The sequence below is a fragment of the Girardinichthys multiradiatus genome, chromosome 6 (genome assembly GCF_021462225.1).
Source record: "Girardinichthys multiradiatus isolate DD_20200921_A chromosome 6, DD_fGirMul_XY1, whole genome shotgun sequence".
In the NCBI taxonomy this organism is placed as follows: Eukaryota; Metazoa; Chordata; class Actinopteri; order Cyprinodontiformes; family Goodeidae; genus Girardinichthys; species Girardinichthys multiradiatus.
Window position 1 is genome coordinate 31949398 of NC_061799.1, and position 24526 is coordinate 31973923.

General features: G+C 38.9%; 1 protein-coding gene across 3 annotated transcripts; it reads right to left on the reverse strand.

The window, feature by feature from the left end:
* Positions 1 to 406: 406 nt before the first annotated feature.
* lrrcc1 (leucine rich repeat and coiled-coil centrosomal protein 1) lies at positions 407 to 24129 on the reverse strand. 3 transcript variants are annotated; one of them, XM_047369369.1, is made up of 19 exons: positions 23699 to 24128; positions 22299 to 22504; positions 22110 to 22175; positions 21841 to 22008; positions 19242 to 19408; positions 18031 to 18252; positions 15976 to 16175; positions 15218 to 15392; positions 11080 to 11228; positions 8827 to 9031; positions 8236 to 8375; positions 6704 to 6905; positions 4472 to 4657; positions 4087 to 4261; positions 3140 to 3303; positions 2700 to 2908; positions 2261 to 2398; positions 1751 to 1886; positions 407 to 662 (listed from the first exon to the last, which is right to left on the reverse strand). In XM_047369369.1, exons 1-19 carry the CDS (start codon positions 23740 to 23742, stop codon positions 546 to 548), a joined length of 3069 nt encoding a protein of 1022 aa, XP_047225325.1. In that variant the 5' UTR covers positions 23743 to 24128; the 3' UTR covers positions 407 to 545. The 3 variants fall into 3 exon arrangements, with proteins under 3 accessions (XP_047225325.1, XP_047225324.1, XP_047225326.1); XM_047369368.1 differs by having other exon boundaries at positions 19242 to 19411; XM_047369370.1 differs by lacking the exon at positions 407 to 662 and having other exon boundaries at positions 1770 to 1886; positions 2235 to 2398; positions 19242 to 19411; positions 23699 to 24129.
* Positions 24130 to 24526: the final 397 nt, after the last annotated feature.

A 24526-nucleotide genomic window follows, 5' to 3' on the forward strand; every position in this document is an offset into this window, starting at 1 on the left:
GGCCCTCCATCCAAGTTTGTTTGTCCCTGTGGAAGAAAAGCATGGTAGGGACACGATGTCCAGGGTGCTAGTTTTTACACCACAAAACGTTTTGCATGTGTGCCAAAACGTTATTTTTTTGTCTCATTTGACCTGAGCACCTTCTTTCACGGGTGTGTAACTATATCATCGTTGGACAACATTACTAGAATGTATAGGACTAAAATGGATTGATTTTAAGTGAATTTGAACAAAACTTTATTCTGTATAATTGGTCATTTAAATCAGACCTGGTCATCTTTTAAAAAACGTTTTCAAATAATATTTGAAATGACATTTGAATAAACTGAACCTCTAGAATAAATCATGAGCTTTTCAATTAAAAATCAAACCTGTAATCTTTAAATTAACTATACTTGAAAAAGAATTGTGTATTTCCTTAAAAGAAAATTTATTTCATAAACCATACAAAAGACAATGAAGTCTTATTAAAATATACAAAAATACAGTTGTACTTGTCAAAAATAAATTTAGAATAAAAACTGTCCAATGGTCTTGTTGATGTTTTATGTGTTGAAGTCTTTTAGGACATTAGTAAGGCGCTTTATTTTCTCCTCCATGATTCTCTTGTTAGCCTCCGTCTCCTCCAGGAGTTGACGCATCTCCTCCTCTACCTCATAGACCTGAAAAAGAGCCACACAGACAATAATTTAATTAAAAAAACCAACTATGACACAATTCTTTGTACCATAAATTTACTTCCTGAATCTTAATTTTTAGTATTGGTGAGGAGAATGGGATGTTGAGAAATTTTCTTTCTTATAACCTCTGATGAACATTAATTATCACAGTTTCTTCCTCTCAGCAGCTGATAGTCAAGGCAAGTTTAGTTATATGGCATTTAAAGACAATTTAAAGTGCTTTACACGATGAAAACGTACAAAAAGAAAACAAAAACATACATTGCAGTGGCATAATAAGGCGACATAAAGAAAAGTTGGAGAACAGACTAAAAGTAATGATGTTTTAAAAGTTTAAGTGGAACAATCAAAGGCTCTCGAAACAAATGGGTTTTTAACCTTGATTTAAAAGAAGGTCTTAGCATACTTCAAGTTTTGTTTTTATTCAACTGAAGAAAATTATTGCACACCCGCGCATTGATTTGTTCTCTGCATCTACGTAAAGCTTGATTGGTTTCATGGTCACCTGGTGTCATTGCAATGTAGAGCTGTGTAGTTCTGCGTAGTTATGGTAACTTATTTTGTTGCTATATACAACAATCTAATCATTACAGCTCCAAACAAACTCAATGTTTACACCCCTGCTGTTTTGCAGAGTTTTTTTTTTTCCATTTTCCATTTCACAAAGGCCCCTTTCTCCTAGGTACTCTTCAACATGGGAAGGACAAGAGAACATATTCAAGCATGGTGCATGTGTGTTGATCTCTATAAGTCAGGAAATTGCAACAAGAACATAGCCACTGACCTAAATTTGCTGATCTCTACAGTCAGAGCAATGTGCAAGTTAAAAGCAACTGAAATTGTGACAAAAAAGTCTGGATCAAGGTAAAAAAACAAAGTCCCCAAAGATCACTGGACTGGATTAATTATCAAAAACTGAGAGTGACATCTAGGGGTTCCATGAAAAACTTTCATTTTAGAAATTTTGTAATAGCTTGGGTTTTCATTTTTCACACATACAATGCTAAGCTGCAGCTCTTCTGTTTTAAAACTTGAAAACTATTTATGTAGGAAAAGAAATCCATATTTACCTTTTGATTGGCTTGTTCTATACGTTTTTGCCTTTCATTAGTCAGTCGCAGCAGCTCGGCTTGATGTGCAGCCTGGACAGACTCCAGCTGTCGACGAAAAGCATCGTCCACGGATCGCAATTTGTCTGCTGCAGCTCTGCATAGGAGGCAATAGCACCAAATGAACCATGTTATACACACATGCAAGACCTTATGTTTAACATCATTTATAGCAAATACAAGTCTTCGTCTTTCTAGTTGAGGAGCAGATGAATTATGTTTTATGTCATAATATTCTAAGATGTTGTTGTAGTGATGGTACTTTGTTATCAGTGGTGGCCCCTTTTAATACAATAAAAATAAATGAGAATAATTTTTTTTTATTACACTACCCTAGTAAATTTTGTACTGAAACAGCTGTTACAGTTATTTATTGAATATAAAGTCCCCGACATCTGACCACAAATGCACAAAAATAATGAAAAAGTGCTTGATAATTCCAGACCCAGAACACAAATCTGCTGATGTTACTTGTGTGCCTCTGATGCTTTATCTCTTTCTTCCAGCAGGAGGCGCTCCTTGGAATCAAAATTTTCCTTCATGCGCTTCACTTGGCTTTCAAGTCGAGTTAGCAGTTCTGCTTTCTCCTGCCACTTCTTATTTGAATCGCTGATGAAGGATGAGGCACAAAGAGAAAACAGGCATGGTTTTAGATACAATTTGCAAAACATAGATATCCCTGTCTAACATAAGAAACAGTGTTCAGACAAAAATTTGAGACATTTGTCATGTAATCTGCATTTAATTTCATCTGAATATATTTCAGAAACTATTTGCATAGTTAAATCTTGTTTGCTCTAAATCTTCACTTGATTTAGCAACAGTGGTGATCAAATCCTTTTTATTTCACCTCATTTTTGACATATTATCAAACACATTTTCTCCTGTTTCTCTCCATATTTAGATTTGCCTGTAAACTCTTTTGACATCCTCAAGCTCTGCTTCCTTGTCTTCCAGCTGCTGCTTCAGCTCCTCTTTACGCAGGTTCAGATGTGCCAGCTGGTCCTTCAGCTCAGCCTTCTGGCTTGTTTCATCCTCCAGCTGCTGCTGAAACTTTTTTTGGGTCTGCACAGCATCCTCCTTCAACCTGCGGATCAGATCGTCACGCTCCTGCAAGGACTGAATGGCAGGAAGGTAACGGATAAAAACAGAACCAGAGTCTTTTGCTAAAGGCTGTTCTGTAGAAGCATTAAAACAAGCAATAAAGACAATGTGGTTTTTCTTTGGCTTTTTGAAAAGATGAGGTTGCTTATTGAAATATAAAAATAGTCTCCTGGAAGAGTAGAGATTTTAGTAAGCTGGTACAATCCTTTAATTTTTTTAGAGAACAAGTACAAAATAGCAACGCACCTCTTTCAGTTTGCGAATGGTCTCAGTCTGGTCATCCATGATTTTGGTTTTGATTCTAAGGGCATCGTGGTCTCTGTCGTTCTGTTTTCTTTGAGTCTCCAGCTCAGCAGTCAGCACCTCTATCCTGGCCTCCAATCGTCCACGATCCTGAGCCAAAGAAGCACCTGGGAAAGAAAAATAAGTAACAGCAGAAACCAAATTACATCTCTCATATTACTTTGCTTTTATAGTTTTGACGGTTTTGTTGCAGCATTAGTGGCCTTTATTTGTTGTATTTTGCCAAAGTGAGCAGACAGGAAGTGGATCAAGGAGAGGGGAAAGACATGCAGTACAGGTCTCCGGGATCGGGACTCGAACCCAGGACGGCTGCGCTGAGGACTGATGCCTCCGTATTTGGGTCATGCTCTACCGCTGCACCACGCACTTGTTTTACCTGTTTGACACATTTTGTAACAATCACAAACAGAAGTGCATTTTATGCGATAGATTTTATGTGATAGAAAGTCAAAAAGTTCGATTTTAGTCTCATTTGACCAGAGCACCTTCTTTCAAATGTCCCCAGTAATGCTTGTGGTAAACTTTAAACATGACTTAGTACAGTTTCTTTCAACAATGGCGTTCTTCTTGCCACTCTTCCATAAAGGCCAGATTTGTGGTGTACAGAACTAATAGTTGTTTTGTCTTCTTAAATGCAAAATACAAAGAACCATGATGTGACTGTGGTAGTGTATGTTAAAAAAATGCCTCAAAAGTAACACGTTTTTTTTCTGACTGTGTTTAGTACAGATCTCCAAAATGACCACTAGATGGCAAACGTTACTGTGAAACCTCCATATGAGCTCTATAAATCTTTTACAATGGATTTACTAGAACATAAAAGCTAAAACTGCATTTTAGCATCTCTACTATTAACTGAAAGTGCATTCCAAGTATTGGACCTCGCTCACCCTGCTGAGCAAGCTCCTGGCCCCAGATCCTCCTCTCAGCCCTGAGGCCGTCAATGACAGACTCCTGAGCCGTGAGCTGAGACACTAGTCGTGCCTTTTCCTTCTTTAGCATCTCAAGCTGTAGCCCTAAACGCTGGCTTTGCTCCACCTCTGCTTCCAGGGAATGCACATGGTTCTGGCAGAGGAACAGACACAGACTGGATTAATGATCAGTATCAATTAGTCAAGACCGGCAGATGGTAAAGCAGCACGATCATTCCGTATTCATTATATTTGAAAGTGATAAATTTTTCTAAATACTACAGGTTTTGAAAAAGGCCGAAGGTAGCATTCTGCTTGTCCAACAAGTAACATTTAAATGAATGAATAAATGTTTGCTTCACACCTTGAGCTCAGTGACAGCATCTTTCTTGGCTTTGATGAGCCCAGAGATGCGGGTTTTCTGTTCCTTCACCATAGCGGTGAGTTCAAGCACCAGAGAGCCTGATTTCCTCTCCCTTTGCTGGGACTGAGCTAGGGTCGCCTTGACCTCCATCAGCTCTGCAGTCATGTGATCACAAGCCTCCTTCACCTGCGAATGAAAAAGACACCAGAGAAGTTTTTTTATTAAAGCTTTACCAGACTTTACATTTCATCATTCAGTCTGAACATGTGCCCGGCAAAAGCAGTTTCTACATATTTATTGATTTGCACAAAGCAATGTTTCAGAAATGCCGCTGGCAATCTGTTCCTTATTCAGGCTTTTACTGAAGGTGAACAGCTTGAGTGACATTAAGGACACAATTGTGCAAGTGGTGGCAATCAGGAAAAAAAAAACTGAAGTTTGTTCAGAGCCTGAAAGAAAGTATGAAATGATTCAAATGTAGTCCTTTTGTAGAACTTACCTCCAGTGGCAATCAAAGACTACTTGTCCTGAAACAAATGATCCCAACTGAATCTGAGCTTTTATCTTCAGTCTTAAAAACTGAGGTCAATGCAGTTCAATCACCTTCTTTTAATGCAAAGAAAGAATTTACAGTTTAAGCAATGAAATTGTAGTCTAAAATTCAGAATGTTAGAAAGGCTCTAGCAATATTCCAACATTTTCTTTACTTAACCCATGTTCCCTTTTTTATACAAGAGAATATTTCCATAATGCTGTTACATTAATTACTTCCAAATCATACAAATTTTGGGGATCAGTCTCTGGTTCAGGCGGAGCGGTACAAGTATTTTGGTGTCTTTTTCACCAGTGATAGTAGGTTGTTCACCAGAACAAGACACCACTGAAGACGCTCCATCCTAACACCACTAGTAAACAAGACAGGTTCCTTAAACTCCTCTACTTGAGGGAAAGACTGACTTGAAAGAGAAAAAAGGTTTATGCCCTTTTTGTAAAGGATTTATTGAGCCATACCAGTGCAGACCCACATTATAACTTGTCCAGGTGTGACATTGAATCACTCAATGGTAGAATATCCTTTCAAACATTATTAGTTGGGCCAAATGTTTTGAGTTTCCTTCCTCAAGCCTCTCATAATAGCTTAAAAATAACAGAATTTTGCTCCATTTCTCCGGATATAACTGCTGCAACTGAGTCAGGTTTGGGGCCACCTTTTCTGCTCTGCTCACATATTTTCCATGGGACTGAGATCAGGCTACTTTGCAGAGTGGCCTTTAAGCCCATGCTTGTACATGACTCATTTTATTGTGGACAATAAAAGCGTTGATACATTCTGCACCAAAACACAGTCATGGAACATATCTCCTTCCTTAGTGCAATGATGGCTAGACATTTCATTGTTTGATTCAATGAACTTGGGACCTTCTGGTATCTAGACATTGTAAACAAAGATGAACCAGAATTGTTGAGGACCACAGTTCTCTTCTTGATATTTTGTCTGGTTTCTTTCAAAGCTGGAAATAACCAATCAAAAGCTTACAAAGCCATGACAACATCATAAGGGCTCTTCTCACATTCTTCGTGTATGTAAACTTTAGAATTTGGAGGAGGAATTTAAAAAATATCAAACTTTTTGGCAATCCCAACAAACCTAGAACAGGAAATGTTTAGTCAGATTTATTATGAGACATTGAAAAAAATCAGCTAATTTGTATTATTTGAACAGTGTGCATAAATATCTGGTTTCAACCATGTAAACCATTTGGAACTTGTTTTATTGTGAATCAAGAATGCACAGTTTATCTTATTTCTCTTTTAGAGGAAAGAAAAACTTATTTCCATCATACTTTTGTAATGAGGGAGAGAAAACACTTTCCTGAGTAGAATAAAATCAAATAATTCCTTTCCGTACTCAGTACAAATTGAAAGAAAATAATATTAGGTACCATTTTTAATTAAATAAAGCAAGCAGTTTGCAGCCAAATGACTTTAGAATGGCAGGAAAAAATGTTACTGCAATTCATGTCATTCTGTTCTTGACAACTCTATGCAGATGTTACATAAAATCAGATCGTGAGCCTGGTCAAACCAGCCTTTTATAATTTCTTGATATTTAAAAACACTGCTCATTCCTGTATTACTTTTTGGAAAAAGTTACAACTGTAGGTTGAAAATAGCCAGCTTATGTTGATCAGAAAATGCTGTATGCATGATGGCATCTCGGTAAGGCCCGACCTCAGAGAAGCGCGACGCCTCAATGGTTAGCGCCATGCGGAACTCGTCCTCCAGGGCAGCATACTGTTTCCTGCCCTCTGACAGCTTCTCCTGCAGCTCCGCTTCCTTCTCTTGATGTCTCTGCTCCACTGCTGCTGCTTCCTTTGACACTGCCCGCTGGAAGTCTACCCCGCCAGGCTGTAACCGCAGCTCAAGCTGCTTTCTGATGGAAGATGACAATCGGAAGACAACAGAGCACTGAGATGTACACATCACTGCAACATCCTTAACAGAAGAATATTAACCTGTGTTCTTTACTTTTGACATAAACAACATAAAACCTAATTGTAAAATTAAAATGAAATTGAATGGGTTACCATATACATTTTTAACTGTTATCATCCTTCATTGGCTTCATTCCTTTTTTAAAAAGAGCAATGTGTGAAAGATCATCTGTTCAACATTGTAAAATAGGTGCACCACAAGGATCTATTTTAGGACCTCTACTCTTAAGCATATATACTAATGAATTACCTGAACGTTCAGTTTTAAGCAGATGATGCTGTTATGTATGCAAATGGAAAAAATGAACAGCAGGCCACAGAGGTTTTGAAAAAGTATATGCTGTGAGCCTCACGGGGGTTTAAGTATCATTTGTCTTTGATTTAAACACAATCGGCAGAATTGGTTGCACAGCGTTTCCCAAAAAGATGCAAAAATCTGTCATTTTACCGTCGATCAGAAGTAAATTCCGATAGTAGACGAGTTCCACTATTTGGGTGTTGTTTTGGAATCCATGCTTAAATTTCAAACCTATTTAAGGAGAAGTTAAACTGTAAAATTGGGGATGCGTGATCTTATGGCCTCCTTTTGCAAACAAGCTCTGAACTTTTAAGTTTAAAAGCCAATGAAGTGGCATAATTGTAAAATCCAGAAGAAAGTATAATCATTTATGTATTGAGTTTTATAAATTTGTCTTTCATAAAGGTGACCTTCAAATGTGTTAATGGCGAAGTCCCGGAGGTCCCATTCAAATGGTTTTAAAGCCAATCAAAGGAGTGAGGACAGAGAGACTGAAGAGACACTAAAGCATATGAGCTTGCACAGCTGACACTGCTCACCACTTTTATGTACCATTTTTTGTTCTATGCAGCTGCATTTTAATTCCACTTCTTTAACTGTATGCATGTTTGTGTGTTTAGTGTTAATTTACTGCTAGTGTCAAATAGGTTTCACTATATCTGTAGTTTGAAAAGTTAAAGTTTAAAATTCTAAACAGGAACTGGCCTGTGAATTCGCCTTTGGCTAGGGGGTCTCCAGAGGGAACAGTTGCTTTTTAAATAAACATAACATTGTTTTATGACTTTTCCCTGACAAAGTTCTAAATAAAAATGGATACAAACAAAAGACAAAGCTTATTTTAGCAGGGGTGTTTTTCTAGAGAGATTTAAAAAGAAGAAAAAACATTGTTTTGTGTTTAAAATGAATGATTTAAAAATGTTTATAAGGCTATTCAACAGTGAGACATGATGTAATACTTTCATAAGGTGTACCTGTGCTCCTGCTCCCTGGATGCCAACAGTTCATGTAGCTGCTGCAGTTTGTCTTTGTGTTGTCGAACTGAGACTCTCTGGATGTCCAGCTCTCTCTTCAGAGCTGCTGCCTTGTTCTCCAGCTCCTGCTGATGTTTCATCTGAGGAACATGTTTAGTAGCACCCTGTGACCCTCGCTGAAGTATTATCTTATCTTCTACATTTTCATTCACTCTGTGGGCTGATTTAATTAAATACCTCACTTGTATAATCAAAATTGTACAGTTTAATCTTCAGGATTGTGCAGAAGTATTCATATCAATTGAAGTAATTTATATTTTCTTATACTACAACCACAAACCTCAGTGTATTTTACTAAGACCAATACAAAGTAGAGCATAATTACGTGAAATGAAAATGATACTCGCTTTCAAAATTTTTGGTTGTCGGCAAAATGTCTCCTTTTAATTTATCATTTTACTTCCGCTTAATTATCCAATATTGGTCTGTGAACTAAAATCTCTCTAAATGATGCTATAATCAGTTGACAAGATATCCTACACACAACCTGCAAACTACTGTTTGCATATGGAAATGAGTCAGAATGCGTACCTCTTCAGCCTGTTGGCAAGCCCTGAGAGCATCTCTATGGGAGACGGCTTCCTCCAGTCTATGCAGCGCAGCCCTGTGTTGTTCTTCACTGCTCCGGGCCCGCTCCAGCTGCTGGGTTAGCGACTGACACCTCCTCTCCAGCTCCTCAACACGAGCCTGCAGCTCAGAACGTCCTGACCGCTCTTTCAGCAGCAGCTCCTTCAGTCTGGTTAGTGCAGAACACCAAGAGTCACAATGTGAATTTCTAATTTAACTGTAACCAACTTAAACACTGTAGTTCAAAAGCTGTAAATTAACAAGAACAATATAATAGAGCTGAATGTAAACTGTAGATCACTGAGGAAAAAAAAAATTACATGTTAATAAGACACCTCTAAACTGCAATATCTGATACACAGCAGACAAATCCCAGGACTGATGAGTCACCTCCCAGTAATCTGTCTGCTAAAGAAATGGTGACAGGAACAACTGTGTTTGCTGCTACATAGTGACAACTGAGGCTGATTTGCGTTATACTGCTGATATGCGTGCCACAAACCCAAACTTACACCATCTTGTAAATTCATCTAAATGGGAATACGATGCAAACAAGTAAAATGCACCAGACAGTGATACCCATTTCTACAGAGCATAGACACAACACAGCCTCATGTGCAACAGAAGTTAGATATGGTTCCCTCTTGGATAAACACTGCCTGAAGAATTTACAGTGCTGGCAAATAATATTTGCCCCCTTAGAGACTTCTTCTGCTTTAGTTATTTTGTCAAACTTAACTGTTTCAGATTCACAAACTAATTTTAATATTAGATAAACTGAGTAAATACAAAAAGCAGCTTTCATTTAATTGATTTCAATAATTTAATTCTCTAAGGGAAAAAAGCTATCGAAACCAACCTGACCCTAAGGGAAAAAGTAATCGCCTCCCTTTGTTGGATCATTATTTAAGTGTGACTGAGCTACTCTTTTAAAAAGCTATGCTCAATTTCACAAGCCAAATCCAGGCCTGATTATTACCTGTAGATATAATAAATTATTTAAATAGAACCTCTGACGGTTGTAAGATGTGAAAAAGCAGCAAATCATCTAAAAACATCATTAACCTAAATTACTTCAAGAGCACATCTGCGATTCAATGAGGAAGTCACAAAAACACGCAGAACAACGTCTAAAGCACTGCAGGCCTCACTTGTCTCAGTTAAGGTCAGTGTTCAAGAGTTAATAAGAAAGAAGCTGCCGACCAAAGGAAAAACATGCACTGTCTACCTCTCCATGCACCATGAGTCCATGGACTTTTATACAGATAACGAGTTCAAACAGGTCCTTCTCATAGTTACCAAAACACCTCTTGATAATTCCCAAGACTTTTAGGAAAATATTCTGTGGACTGGCGAGACAAAACTGGAACCTCCGGAAAGGTGTGGGATATGTTACATCTTACCTAAAACTAACTAAGCATTTGAGCAGCAGATCACCATACTGAAAAAAACATGGTGGTGGTAGTGTGGGGGTTTGGGGCGGTTTTGCTTCCTTAAGACCTGGACCGCTTGCCATAATTGATGGAATCATGAATTTTACTCTCTACCAGAACATCCTGCAGGAGAATGTCTAGCCATGAGTACAGGACCTCAAGACCAATCACACCTTGGTTCTGCAGCATGACAGTGATCCAAAGCACAGTTGCAAGGGCAGCTTTGATTGACAAAAAAAAAAAAAAAACCGCTAAGTTTTAGAGTGGCTTAGTCAAAATCTGGACTTAAATTCAATTCAGATACTGTAGTATGACTTTCAACACCTAGTTCATACCTGAAATCCCTCCAGCGCTTGATGTCAGTTGTTGCTGCTAATGATGACATGAGAAGTTATTAGGTTTAGGAAAAATGTTCTTTTCACATAGGGCCAGGTTGATCTGGATAGCTTGGTTCTCTTAATGAATGAAACCATCATTTGAAAACGGCTTTTTGTTTTTACTCTGTTAATCTTTGTCCAATATTAAAATAAGTCTGATGATCTGATACATTTAAGTGTGACAAAAAGGCAAAAACGGAAGAAATCTGTAGAGGGACAAACACTTTTTTACAGCACTATAAATATAGGCAAGATAATCTGGATGGCTGGATAAGTATATTATATTTAGACTAATTATAAGGTCACAATGCTAGTTCTGCTCAGTTTTCCTATTTTCAGCTTAAAATCTGCTTTCGTGCTGCTGTTTGTGTGCGGAGCATACATATCCAACATTGCCTCCCTCTTACCTGTCAGTGGTGTGCAGAGCCAGGCTCTGAATGTCTTTTTCCTCGCTGACTTTTGTCTGCAGGCACTTCAGCTCCTCTGTCAGCTTCCGCACAGCCTGTTCTGCCTTCCATCGCCTCTCTCTCTCCTGATCGCGCTCCTCCACGATCGTCTTAGCAACATAATTAAAGAAAAGGGGAAAACAATCTCCTAAAAACGACGAATAATATGCTTGCAGTGGGGAGTATTTGATACACTGCCGGTTTTGCGGGTTTTCTCACTTGCAAAGCATGTGAGAACACACCTTTAATTTTCATCAAAGGTACTGTTCAACTGTGATGGAATCTAAAACAAACATCCAGAAAAATCACATTATGTGATTTTTAAGCAATTAATTTGCATTTTATTGCATTACATAAGTATTTTATATAATCAGAAAAACAAAACAATATTTGGTGCAAAAACCTTTGTTTGCAATTACAGATATCAGACGTCTCCTGTAGTTCTTGATGAGGTTTGCACACACTGCAGCAGGGATTTTGGACCACTCCTCCATACAGATCTCCAGATCCTTCAGGTTTCGGGGCCGTTGCTGGGGAATACTGACTTTCAGCTCCCTCCAAAGATTTTCCATCTGGAGGCTGGCTGGGCCAATCTACGACCTTGATTTGCTTATTACACAGCCACTCCTTATTTGCCCTGGCTGTGTGGTTCGGGTCGTCGTCATGCTGGAAGACCCAGCCACGACCCATCTTCAGTGCTCTTACTGAGGGAAGGAGGTTGTTGGCTAAGATCTCTCGATACATGGCCCCATCCATCCTCCCCTCAATATGGTGCAGTCATCCTGTCACCTTTGCAGAAAAGCATCCCCAAAGAATGATGTTTCCACCTCCATGCTTCACGGTAGGGACGGTGTTCTTGGGGTTGTACTTATCCTTCTTCTTCCTCCAAACACGACGAGTGGAGTTTAGACCAAAAAGCAAAATTTTTGTCCCATCAGACCACATGACCTTCTCCCATTCCTCCTCTGGATCATCCAGATGGCTATGTGCAAACTTCAGACGGGCCTGGACATGCGCTGGCTTGAGCAGGGGGACCTTGTGTGTGCTGCAGGATTTTAATCCATGGCGGCATAGTGTGTTACTAATGGTGTTCTTTGAGATTATGCTTCTAGCTCTCGTCAGGTCATTGACTAGGTCCTGCCGTGTAGTTCTGGGCTGATCCCTCACCTTCCTCATGATCACTGATGCCATACGAGGTGAGATCTTGCATGGAGCCCCAGACCGTTGGAGATTGACCATCATCTTGAACTTTTTCTATTTTCTTATAATTGCGCTAATTATTGTTGTCTTCTCACCAAACTGCTTGGCTATTTTCCTGTAGCCCATCCCAGCCTTGTGTAGGTCTATTATTTTATCCCTGATGTCCTCACACAGCTCTCTGGTCTCGGCCATTGTGGAAAGGTTGGAATTTGTTTGATTGAGTGCACGGACAGGTGTCTTTTATACAGATAACGAATTCAAACAGGTGCAATAAATACAGGTAATGAGTGGAGAACAGGAGGGCTTATTAAAAAAGAACTAACAGGCCTGTGAGATTCTTACTGGTTGTTAGGTGATAAAATACTTATGTCATGCAATAAAATGCAAATTAATTACTTAAAAATCACATCATGTGATTTTTACAATTTTTGCTTTTGTTTCCATCACATTTTTGTCCAAAACAACAGCAAATATGGAGGAGAAAGAAGACATTGAAACAAAAAAGGGACCAAAATTTTGGATTGTTAATTGCCCCCCTAAGACACAAAAAAACAAGCCAAAAGTATAGTGACATCCCAGTCTTAGGCAATTGACTTTAATTTGATGATGACCTTTGCAGCTATAACACCTTTAGTTGATCTGGGAAGGCCTTCCACAAGGTGTTGGTGTGTGTTTATTGGAATATTTTTACCATTCTTCCATTTGTGAGGTCAGACACTCATACTGGATGAGAAGACCTGGCTCTCAGTCTCTGCTCTAATTCATCCCAAAGGTGTTCTGTCGGGTTCAGGTCAGGACACTGTGCAGGCCAGCCAAGTTCTTCCACCCGATAGTATTAAAATGGGCCTTGCTTTATTCACTGATTTGCAAGTCATGTTGGGACAGGAAGCAGCCATCCCCCACAAAGTTTGAAGCATGAAACTGTTTGAAAAATCTTGGTATGCTGAGTTTCTTTCACTGGAATTAAGAATCTGAGCCAAACTCTTAGATCAGTACCGCACCATAATCCCTTTTGCAAGTTAAGTGTCCTGGTAACTGCCAAACCCAGACCTGACCATTGGATTACCAGACAGAGAGATATGATTTGTTGCTTCTCTCCAGTGCTCTAGAGCCCAGTGGCGGGTTGCTTTTACACCACTGCATCCAACACTTTGCACTAGACTGTATGACCTAAGGCTTAGCAGCAGTTGCTCAGCCATGTATACCCATTCCAGGAATCTCTCTATACACTGTTTTAAACGAATCTAAAGGCTCCTGAAGTGTGTACCTCTGTAGCTATTCACTCTGCAGAAAGTTGACAACCTTGAGCACTATGCACCTCAGCATTCTCTGATTCTACTCTCTGATATTGCATGGCCTACCACTTCATAGCTGGGTGGCTGTCATTCCCAAACGCTCCCACTTTGCTATAACACCACTAACAGTTCATTTTGGAATACTTAGTGGCAAGAAATTTTCCCGACTACACTTTTTGCACAGGTGGCCACCTGTCACAATACCAAGCTGGAATTAACTGAACTCCTGAGAGCAGCACATTCTTTCACAGCTGTTTATAAAAAGAGTTTGCATGCATAGGGATATTATTGTATAAACCTGCCTGCAAGCATAGAAGTGGTTGGAGAACCTGAATTCAATTATTTGAATGGAAGACCCAATACCTTTGGAGATAACGTGCACTTCAAGCATTTTTTCCTGTTAGTTTAGATTTATGATTATAGCTTACAGCTAATAAAAATCCCAAATTCAATGTCTCAGAAATTCTGAATATCACTTGAGGCCCATATTTGTTTTAATACAGAAATATTATGTTAAGGTCATCTTATGGCCTCTACAATCATGGGGAAGAATGCTGAATAGATGGTTTTCCAGCACACATTTACTGACACGAGGAGTGTAAGCTACACAGATGCATTGCTAAAGAAGCTACCAGTTCACAGAGTGCTGCCCTAGGATGTTATTGGAAAGTTGAGTGGGAGAAAAAAATGCCTTGAGAGGAAAGTGAAGAAAAGCCCACCGAAGTGTTGGAGGGAGTTTTAAAAGTGTGCCCTGCAGCCAGAGAATCCACTCAGACATAAAACAAGCAGAGAAGTTTGAGAGAAGTCGGTTAAGAATAAAACTTCATACAGAATAAGATACATTTTCATAGCAAGGATTTAAGAGCCATCACATTGATGCAGTAATTCATGCAAAAGGAACCACAACCAACCATTGAGTCAATCTACTGTACAGCACATTTATTTTAATATTTCTTACTCCATAATATTTCTAAAAACCGGATTCTGGCCTTTCATATTTTGCAAAAACATCTCTCTTAAATTGAATTACTGAAAGAAGTTAACTTTTCAATGATATTCTGATTTACAAAGATGTATATGCTGAACTCAATTACTGACCTGACTAATTAGACTTAAATCTAGCAGATTGATAACTGCAGCTTTTCAAAGTGTGGGTGCACTTTCCCTGGGTTTAAAAGTTAGAAGTTCACAGAAGTTCGTAAACATTTCTTCAGTGGCTCGAAGCAACCATCTGATAAATGACAGCTAGCACACTAATGAAATCTGATCAGGACTTTGCAATATTGTGCTCTGCACAGACAACCTAAAGATACGACTCTTTGGCAACAGAAGTCACAAATATGTTTGGATTGTTTGCTGAGATCATTTTTTTAAATGTAATAACCAAGCAGATATTGAACTTTGATGCCACAAAGATAGCCCTATTTATATTAGGTTTTTTGAGCAACAGTAAGAACAAAAATAGTACAATGTGGGTTTTTTTCTACAAGAGACACATTCTATCCTTATTTCCTTTTGTATCAGAGGTAACTTTGTTCATACTATATTCACTTACTAAAGAAATTTGACCATTCATCCAAACAGATGAAACATCCAGAACATACCCTGTAGGTTTCTTCTTCTACTGAGGACTTTGCCACTGCACTGCCTGAGGCCTTAGCTGCTCTCAAAGGTCCTTTCCTGGTTTGAGATATGGACTGTACAGCTCCGGCTCCAACAGCCCTTCTCCGGGGCCCCACAGCAGACTTTGACATCCTCAGTTTATGATTCTCCTGATCGCTACAAAAAACAAAAACAAAGATATTAAACTGGTCGTAAAACCAAGTCTAAGAAGAGCAGCTTGTCAGGGAATGTTTGGTTTCACAAAAGTTGAAGCATAAAACCCTAGCATACGTAAAACAAATGCAAAAATACAATGTAAATTGGAGCTACAGACTGGACAGATCTATGCTTGCAAAATCTGGAGCATGTCATCGGTGGCTGATGAAGAGAGATGAAGGAGTAGAGCCTGAAAGCCTCATCATTAATCATGGAAGTGAGGTAGTGAAACATAAAAGAAAATGCACTTTTCTCCCCCATCTTAGTTGTAAAAGAATTTCCTCTATTATCAAGATATCCAATAATTGAAATCAAAACTAAAACAAAATGGTAATACTCTCTGCTGCATTATATATGGCTATAATAGATGCAAATTTATAAAGTAAGATTAAGCTGTCTTCATACAGTCTAGGCATTTCAGGCTTTTTTAAGTGTTAGTTGCTACAACAAAATCCCAGAATATCTATTTAAACCTCAGAAATACATAAAATATCTCAACCAATTAAAATCCATAATCCGAGAATCTTTTAAAGCACAACCCCACCTGTCTGATCTGGTGCTCTTGCTCTCCTGGGTGGTTGTGCTTGTCATCATTGTGTTACTAAATCTGGTAGTTCTTGTGTGTTTCTTGTTTTCTTTCCCGCTGTCACATTCGCTTTCTGATGTCCGGTCTATATCTCTCTTGGCTTTCCGTAACTTTGCCACGGCCTGAGTGGCGATACTTGGTTTTTCACCTGCAGGGACCTTAGCAAATATAACCGAAATATACATGGTATGTAAGGAACTGTAAAACACACACACACACACACACACACACAATGGATTTCGAATTAAAGACAGAAGGAACTGTTTAAACATTTAAAGCAGGACTCAGCAGATGACTTTTTATGAGGCTGGAGAGGGACTAGATTTTCCTTGAAGTTAATTTCAGTTTCTAGCTCAAACAGAGACTGGAGCTGATCTGATATTTTCCTCAGTGGATTACAGGACATCAGAAAAGTAATCACACCCAATGACATTTTTTCATTTTTCCAATGTATTATATTGAGATTTTATGAGACAAAGTAGTGCATAACTGTTAGGAGGAAGAAAATAATATATAGCTTTTAAGATTATTATGTTTTTAAAATCTGAAAGCGGAGTCTGCATCTGTGTTCTGCCCACTATTCTCCAAAACCGCCAGATAAAAGCCAGAGCAACAGACCTTCAAAAGAAACCTAATTGGAAAAAAGCAGCTACTTGTGTGTTATATAATGTCAGCATAAAAACTGTTCTGTCAAGGACTCAGAGGTTTGACAGAGGACACGAGTGAACAAAAAACACCATGAAGACCAATAAACTTGGTAGACAGGTAAGGGATAAAGCTCTAGAGAAGTTGAAGCTTTGGATAGCTTACAGAGGACTGTTCAATCCATCATCCAAAAAATGAAAGAGTTTGGCACAACTGCAAAACTACCAAGACATGGCTGTCCACCTAAGCTGGCTGTGCAAGAACAGCATTAATTAGAGAAGCAGCCCGTAGGTTCTGGGCAGGTAATAAGAAAACTGAATTTTTTTGTTCATACTCGTCGTCTTCCGCTTTATCCGGGACCGGGTCACGGGGGCAGCAGACTCCGCAGAGACGCCCAGACGTCCCTCTCCCCAGACACCTCCTCCAGCTCCTCCGGGTGGAGTCCAAGGCGTTCCCAGGCCAGCCGAGAGACATAGTCCCTCCAGCGTGTCCTGGGCCGTCCCCTGGGCCTCCTCCCGGTGGGATGTGCCTGAAACACCTCCCGAGGAAGGCGTCCAGGAGGCATCCAGTATAGATGCCCAAGCCACCTCAACTGGCTCCTCTCGATGTGGAGGAGCAGCGGCTCTACTCTGAGCTCCTCACCCTATCTCTAAGGGAGTGCCCGGTCACCCTACGGAGGAAGTTCATTTCAGCCGCTTGTATCCGGGATCTCGTTCTATCAGTCATGATCCAAAGTTCATGGCCATAGGTGAGGGTAGGAACGTAAACCGACCAGTAAATCGAGAGCTTTGCTTTTCGGCTCAGGTCTCTCTTCACCATGACGGACTGGTACAGCGCCCCCATTACTGTGGCAGCTGCACCGATCCATCTGTCGATCTCCCGCTCCATTCTTCCCTCACTCGTGAACAAGACCCCGAGATACTTAAACTCCTCCACTTGAGGCAGGAACTCCCCTCCAACCTGAAGAGGACAAGCCACCCTTTTCCGGTCGACCGGTGAATTTTTTTGCCCAATATTCAAAACAATGTGCTTCAGCTTCAGCTAATTTCCAAAGAAAGGGCAAAAATGTCTGCCTCCAGAAAACCATTTATCATGTTCCTTTCACTAATCAAGCCCTACTTAGTGATGGTATCTAACACATAAATTCCAAAACTGAAAGGCATGAATACTTTTGCAATGCAGGGTGTGATGGATGAGGTAACAGGTAAATTCCTAAAACCTTTCCACAGTACTGTAAAGTATATAAAGCCGGGATGCAGCCCGTCAGTGACCTTCTGTATGGTTACAGCAAGTCTTGGATCACCATTAAACTCTAATTTGCACAAATACGTCAATAATGAGTGTTAGTTTTAAGTGTTGATATGTTACCTGCTGGATGAGCTGTGACACCTGGTGCTCCAGCTTCTTGATGCGCTCTTCGTCGATGGGGTTTGGCGGCTCAGTCACAGTGGGACAAACTGGCTGAGAGCTCTGGCGGACTGGTTGTGTGACTGGATCTGTGGCTTGCTCAGTTGTTTTTTCTAAGGCGATCTGCTCTCGAAACTGGGTAAGCACCTTGTTGATGCGCAGCGTGGTGGCAGCACCCTTAACCTACAAATACATTTATTTTTCATGTTTGTTTTAGGCACCAGCTTCATTTTTATGGCCTTTCAAGACACAAGAGTAGATGTGTCTATGGCAGTAGGCCTTGCCAGTGACCCTACAGTCTTATCTGTCCACAGTCGTAGTCCATATCACTGACCTCCCATCTCAACATCTCATCAGGGGTGGCCTGAGCCAAATATATAGGAAGGGGGTGCCCCAAGTGTTTTGCAGACACTGCTGTTTGCTCTGTGTGAAGGCTGTTAAATATGAAGAATGGGTGATGGTTGTGGGTGAAACAGGTTCACCTATGGAACCTTCAGGCAATCGCAGCTCTGCATTCTTTCATATAAAGAATTGCTAATGTTGGGGTCTTACAATCTTTCAAACAGGTCAACATGTGAATTTCCGTGAAGTGCTAAATAATTCTGATAAAATAATCTCCACACAATTATGGTGAATTGGTGTAGTTGTGACCCTGGGTGGACAGTTTTATCAGGTGAGGCACCCATTGTAATGGCAATAAATTACCTTTTATACTAAAACTTTGGCAGGGTGAACAATTTCTGGTCGTATTAAAAGTCACCAGTATAACAGCAGACTTGGGCTGCCTAATATTATTATTATTATCATTGAATATCATGGTAACAACACTGGTTGCGATTAACGCACATCTTTCTCACTTTTCTCTCTTTTCCATCTTCACCATGACCCAAACTGTCCTTAAGCTTTAGCACCTGGGTCACTGTAAACTATATGTGATCATACAAGACTTTAAACAGTCCATCCAACTGGTCAAATATTTTATTGGCAATCAGAGTTTAAAATCCAAAAGCAACCAAAATGTAATAACCAGCCAAATATTGCATCAAAGCGGTCCTTTGCCATTGCTATATATGCAATATTGCAGTTGCGACTGCAATTCAATATAGTGTGCAGATCTGCAATGGACTAAAGAATAATCGAATGAAGTGGAGTGGAATAGCATGACAAATTACCGCTTCACTGTGGCTAGCATCAGAGGAAACCAAAAAGTCCGCGTAGTCCTCCAGGCAGGGGATGTCACAAAGGCTGCTTATACCTGGAGAGGATGGATGTCTCAGCCGGTCCAGACCATCCAGGACAGAAATCTGTGGCAACGACTCCATAACGATTTCCCAGTATCCTCCAGTAAAACAGAAACACAACCGCATTAGAAAAAAACTATACACAAGTAACACATAATCATAAAACTACATAAAACATCGGTTATTGTCATGAATATGTTGAATAATATCAAACTCTATCAAAATATCTTTTATCTATTTCATACCCTGATTTGGTTGATGTGGCTTGTGTAACGGGAGCTGAGAACGTCTTTAAGAACAACATCTGCCTACAAAGACAGCTAAGGTTCCAAGTAACGAACATCTTTTTATAGATAAAAACAGGCTGTAAATTAATCACATGCAGAAAGGACAAGATATGGGAAAAATGAATGTCTTCAATATTAATCCATCAGTCATCAGTCAATCTAAATAACAAAGATAGAGGAACAGAAACTCAACAGATTACAGTTATTAAGGCTGACAGTTTTATTATGACTATTTTAAAATCACTGTGAGGTTTAACTAAACAAAAAAAAAACAGGTAAATACTCTTATGTTTACAGCTAATGGCTATTTTAACCATCTGAACAATTTTGTACTGGTGACGTGGGAAAAATAATGTTAATTCCTGGTTATACAGAACATTTTAATGCACTGGGGAGACCAAGAACAGAAAGCGTATTTATGGCTAATATAGGAAATTTAATTTACATAAATTAGGGTACATCAGCAAAGTCATTGCCTCTTTTTTCTGTGCAGGCTTAGATGACTAATAAATAGAAAGAACATTTGTATTATACTGTTTATTTTTTTTTAGTAATCCGGTAAAAGAAAATTCTCACAATTCACTGGAAATACTTCCTAGTTTTGCATAGATAAACTTGTTTCGAAATAGTACAATATCCAAATCAAAGTTATTTTTGGTAGCAGTGCAAGTTCAAACCTTCAAGAACATTTACCAAAACAGCTGGGAGGTCAGAGAAGGGAGAAAAGAAATCATCTGACCCTAAGGCTGAACTTCTCTTGTTTTTTCCAGGAACCAGCACACAAACATCCAGCAGGTTCACAAAAAGCATTTTCTGTAAGGCTTTAAATTAAACTTACAGCACTACAAACGTTGCAAAAACACCAACTTTTACTGTCTAGCTCCCATCACGGGATAATATTTTTCCACCACTTCCCCTTAATAATTTGTACATTCTATATGATCCTCCCCAGTCAGTAATTCCTATGCATGCTGTGGGATGTTGCAACACTTATGTTGTGAATCATATTTTTTCTTCTTCCAATTGGACCCTAAGAGCATTTCACCAGCAGCGTACTTCTGTTCAACCCAATGTGAATAAAACCTTAGTAATCTACGAACTGCTGACAATTACTAAATACAACTGAGGATAATAATGACACTTTTCTAAATTAAACTTCAGGCCATTTAACTCAATATGGTTTTGTGTTTTCTGCAGAAACAACAAATTTGTCTGCTGTGCTTTGAAATCACAGGTATTTATTCTAAAAACCCATAGAGACATAGGTTGGTTAACAGAATTGGACTATTTTACATTTGAGAGGTCCTAAGCTGTCAGTCAAAGACCAAAAGTCCAGTTTTCTTTACACTCAATAGGGACACTATATCCAAGTGCTAGGGCTTCACAATATATGGAAAATATATCGTCATCACAGTATCAGTGTGCACAATATTAATATTGTAAGAGCTGCACAGTGGTGCAGCGGTTAGAACTGCCTTGCAGCCAAAACATCCCAGGTTAGAATCCCAGCCTGAGTTCTACCTGTATAGAATTTGCATGTTCTCACAGTGCATACATGGGTTCTCTGATGGCGGGAGAGACGGATGGAACGCAGTATGTGTTGGCTATTGTCATGAATGCACCTTTTGCATGCCAAATAAATGTTGAGCCTGTTAGATGGATTCTCAAGCAGTAAATGCCCACACCTGACACAGAACACAGTGCCTGAGATGTTAAAGGTCACAGAGAGTGTTTGAAACACGCAAACAATACAGGAATGAGGACAAGGTGAATTAATAGCAACTGATATTTTTAGCACAAGACTTTCTAAGATTGTGAAGCCCTACAAAGTTCCAACTAAAACACTCTTCAATGTGGAAGTTGTTACTGAGGGAAGAAGACTCACCATTAGCTATTTTCAGCACTAGTGATGTGTTTAAAATTTTAGTCAGAAGAACCTTAAAAGGAAGAAGTCATTCTTCATATATTGGCTATATGTATTTAAAGACAGCTATCACAAAAAGAAAAAAAACTATTTTAAATATTTATCTTTGATTAAATTACTGCATGAAATACAGACCAAGCCAGGATGGCAAGAGAACTCGTCTGGTCAGATCTCTCCTAATAACTAGTCTACCAACGATTACCAGCCTTATTTTGTTTATGGGTTTCTGTTTTTTGTTCAGACTGCTCTAACCATTATATTCCCCATACTGGATATTCGTCAGTGTAATGATGTAAAAAGGTAGTGTTTCCATTCCAACCTGGTGCACTGCACACAGGGTTGTCTCCACCATCCTTGCTTAAAGTGACGCTACGTAAACCTTGTAACCCCAGCAGGCACTGCAGGAGATGATCCATGCTGTCTATGAGGTTGCTATTAAGACTGAGGTGCTTCAGCTTATACTCAGTGCCATGAAGATACAGCAGACCTGAAAAAAAGTTGAGAATTATTGAAGCATCGTTAACTTGTTAAATGTCTCACTCAGTGTAGATAAAAACACAAGTCTTTTCAGGGCAGTACTTGACTCACCTGTGACGTTATTTATCTGATTGTAGGACAAGTTTAATTTCGTCAAGTTTACAAGGCCATTCAATCCTAGTGTAAAAATGAAGGATATTAAAATCTGGTTGATTTCAATAAAGAAATATTAATTGGAGAACGTTTAAGGAGCTGAAACATTTCATTTTATACCAGTGAAAATTGTGACTAAACATTCACCTTCAATCTTTGTGATTAAATTGGATGATAAGTTCAGAGTCCTGAGGGAGGTGAGAGAACTCAGACCCTCAATCTTAGAAATGCGATTGGAAGAGAGGTCTAAGTGGCGCAGATGCCAAGCAGAGGAGAGACCCTCGATCCTTGAGATGTGATTGCAGTGCAGATTAAGTGATGTAACAGCAGGACTCAGAGGAAGACCTTGCAAACTAAACAGAAGGCAACACAGTCAGAGTTGTAGCACAGAATAACAACACTTTAATCCAAGCATCTGCTCTGCACGGCAACTTGAACAAATTAAAGATTGCTATTTAATTAATTACTTTATTTTTATTTTTTTTTTACCAACCGTTCCAAACAATTGTGAATAATGTCATTTAAAATTAGAGATGCACCAATCAGGCCGTTCCTGCCCATTGATTTCCATTTTTCTTGAGGTCTAATCTGCCAATTTCAATCTTTACTCATTCCAATTTTATTTTCTAAAGACTATAACACATAAAAGAGGAAAGTGTGATGCAGAGGTGGAATTTTCAAATCCAACACAAAATACAAGGTTATCCCCATTTCCGCATCAAAGCATATGTTCCAAAAGTTTGCTTTTCAAAACTCAAAAAAATGTCCATTAAAGTACATTCTAATATTTGAAAAAAGGTGAGAATTCTTAGTTTTATTGCATTTATTACACAGTGAAAACATCCAGCTCTTTCAGCATTTAACCTGCCAATCACAAAGGAAAACTGGACGACTTATTGGTGCATCTCTAATTAATTAATAGCTAATAAAGCTCCACAAAATAATCTTATGCAAACCCAGAGTCATTAATATGGTACCAAATGTATAATATTTCTGCTTGATGAAATTTTGCAAACCCTTAAGGAAAAATAAAACACATTTATTAATGAATGCTTATGGTAAAGCATGGCTAAATGGAATCCACTTTAAAAAAATGTGGGTTTACAACCTTAATGTGAAAAAGGGACATTTGAAGGTTAATATAACCAGACAAATTTTGGTAGCCATTTCCATATCCATTTCATCAAAATATTCTGTACTATTACTCAACCAAAACTGATATTTAATCAAATTAACTTACTTTTAGTTCAAATTTAAAATACAAACTAATAAAAAAAATACAGAACAGACATTACATTTTCTCCGCACTAAATGCTAAAATGCATAATTAAAAAGAAAACATATAGTTACTTGAGGTATTACAGAAGCATATATTCTTTTCATTGGTACTTCTTGAGTTTTTATATAGTTTTTCAATATTTTCTCCACAGATACAGAAGATTTTGCGCTTAAGAATAATCTAAGTTCCGCAAGTTGAAGGTATTACAGAAGTCATGGATGAAAAATGTTTCAAGAGAAATATATTAAGAGCTGTGACAGGACGTTACCTTGTTAACTGCTTGTCAATAAGGCTGAGCTCATTGTCTCCCATAGCGACAGTATTTAACTAGTTGTTCAAGCTGTCGAACTGTTCAATATCAATTCAGCTAACAGGAATAACAACCCGCAGGTCTCAAACTCCACGAATTGTGCAGAAACCTGTATGGAAATCTGCGACATTTCCAAAGTATTCAGGCCAGTCACCGAGTAACCTAGCCTAGCCGAAATGTAGCTTCCACCAGCACCCCTGGGCTAAAAGAGGTGAAATTAAGACAGGCAAATCCACACACAGCAGTCAAAACTGCTACAACGACCCGAAAGGTCACTGATATGTTCATTTAAAATATGTTGAAACAACACGCTCTGAATTTATGGCATCAGCTAAGCAAACTTGAACTCGCCGCCTCTGCGTTTACACACTTCCTGTTTACATGACGTTGCTAACGTAACATCCGGGTACGTTTCCTGCGCTTCACCCACAAGCCATTGTCCTATAGGCATGGTTCAAGTCCCAGAGATGTAGTTGTAGCAGGCGTTTTAACACAACAGTTTACATGGCAAACATAAAGCTACTTAACTGTAATTCGTTTGAGTTTATTTATATTTCACCAATTCACAGTAAAATGTAATCTCAAGACCCTTTACAAGACAAACAAATGCAGTTTATCTACAGAAATATATAATCAAATTAACCCAGTCACAAAGAACGATTTTCATTCAATATGCATTTAGATTCAGTCATAGTTATAATTCAGTACTATCACATTTTCTTATGCCAATTGATAAAAAACCTTTCTATCTAAGGAAGCCAAGGCATTTTCTTCCATATTGATGAT

Excerpts from the sequence above, each read along its gene's own strand:
- lrrcc1 (XM_047369368.1), bottom strand. The coding sequence starts at position 23,742 with ATGGGAGACAATGAGCTCAGCCTTATTGACAAGCAGTTAACAAG. Across the intron at positions 22,009-22,109 it reads TCAGATAAATAACGTCACAG|GTCTGCTGTATCTTCATGGC; the intron begins GTGAGTCAAGTA and ends ACTTTTTTTCAG. Across the intron at positions 9,032-11,079 it reads GCTCTGCACACCACTGACAG|ACTGAAGGAGCTGCTGCTGA; the intron begins GTAAGAGGGAGG and ends TGCACTAACCAG.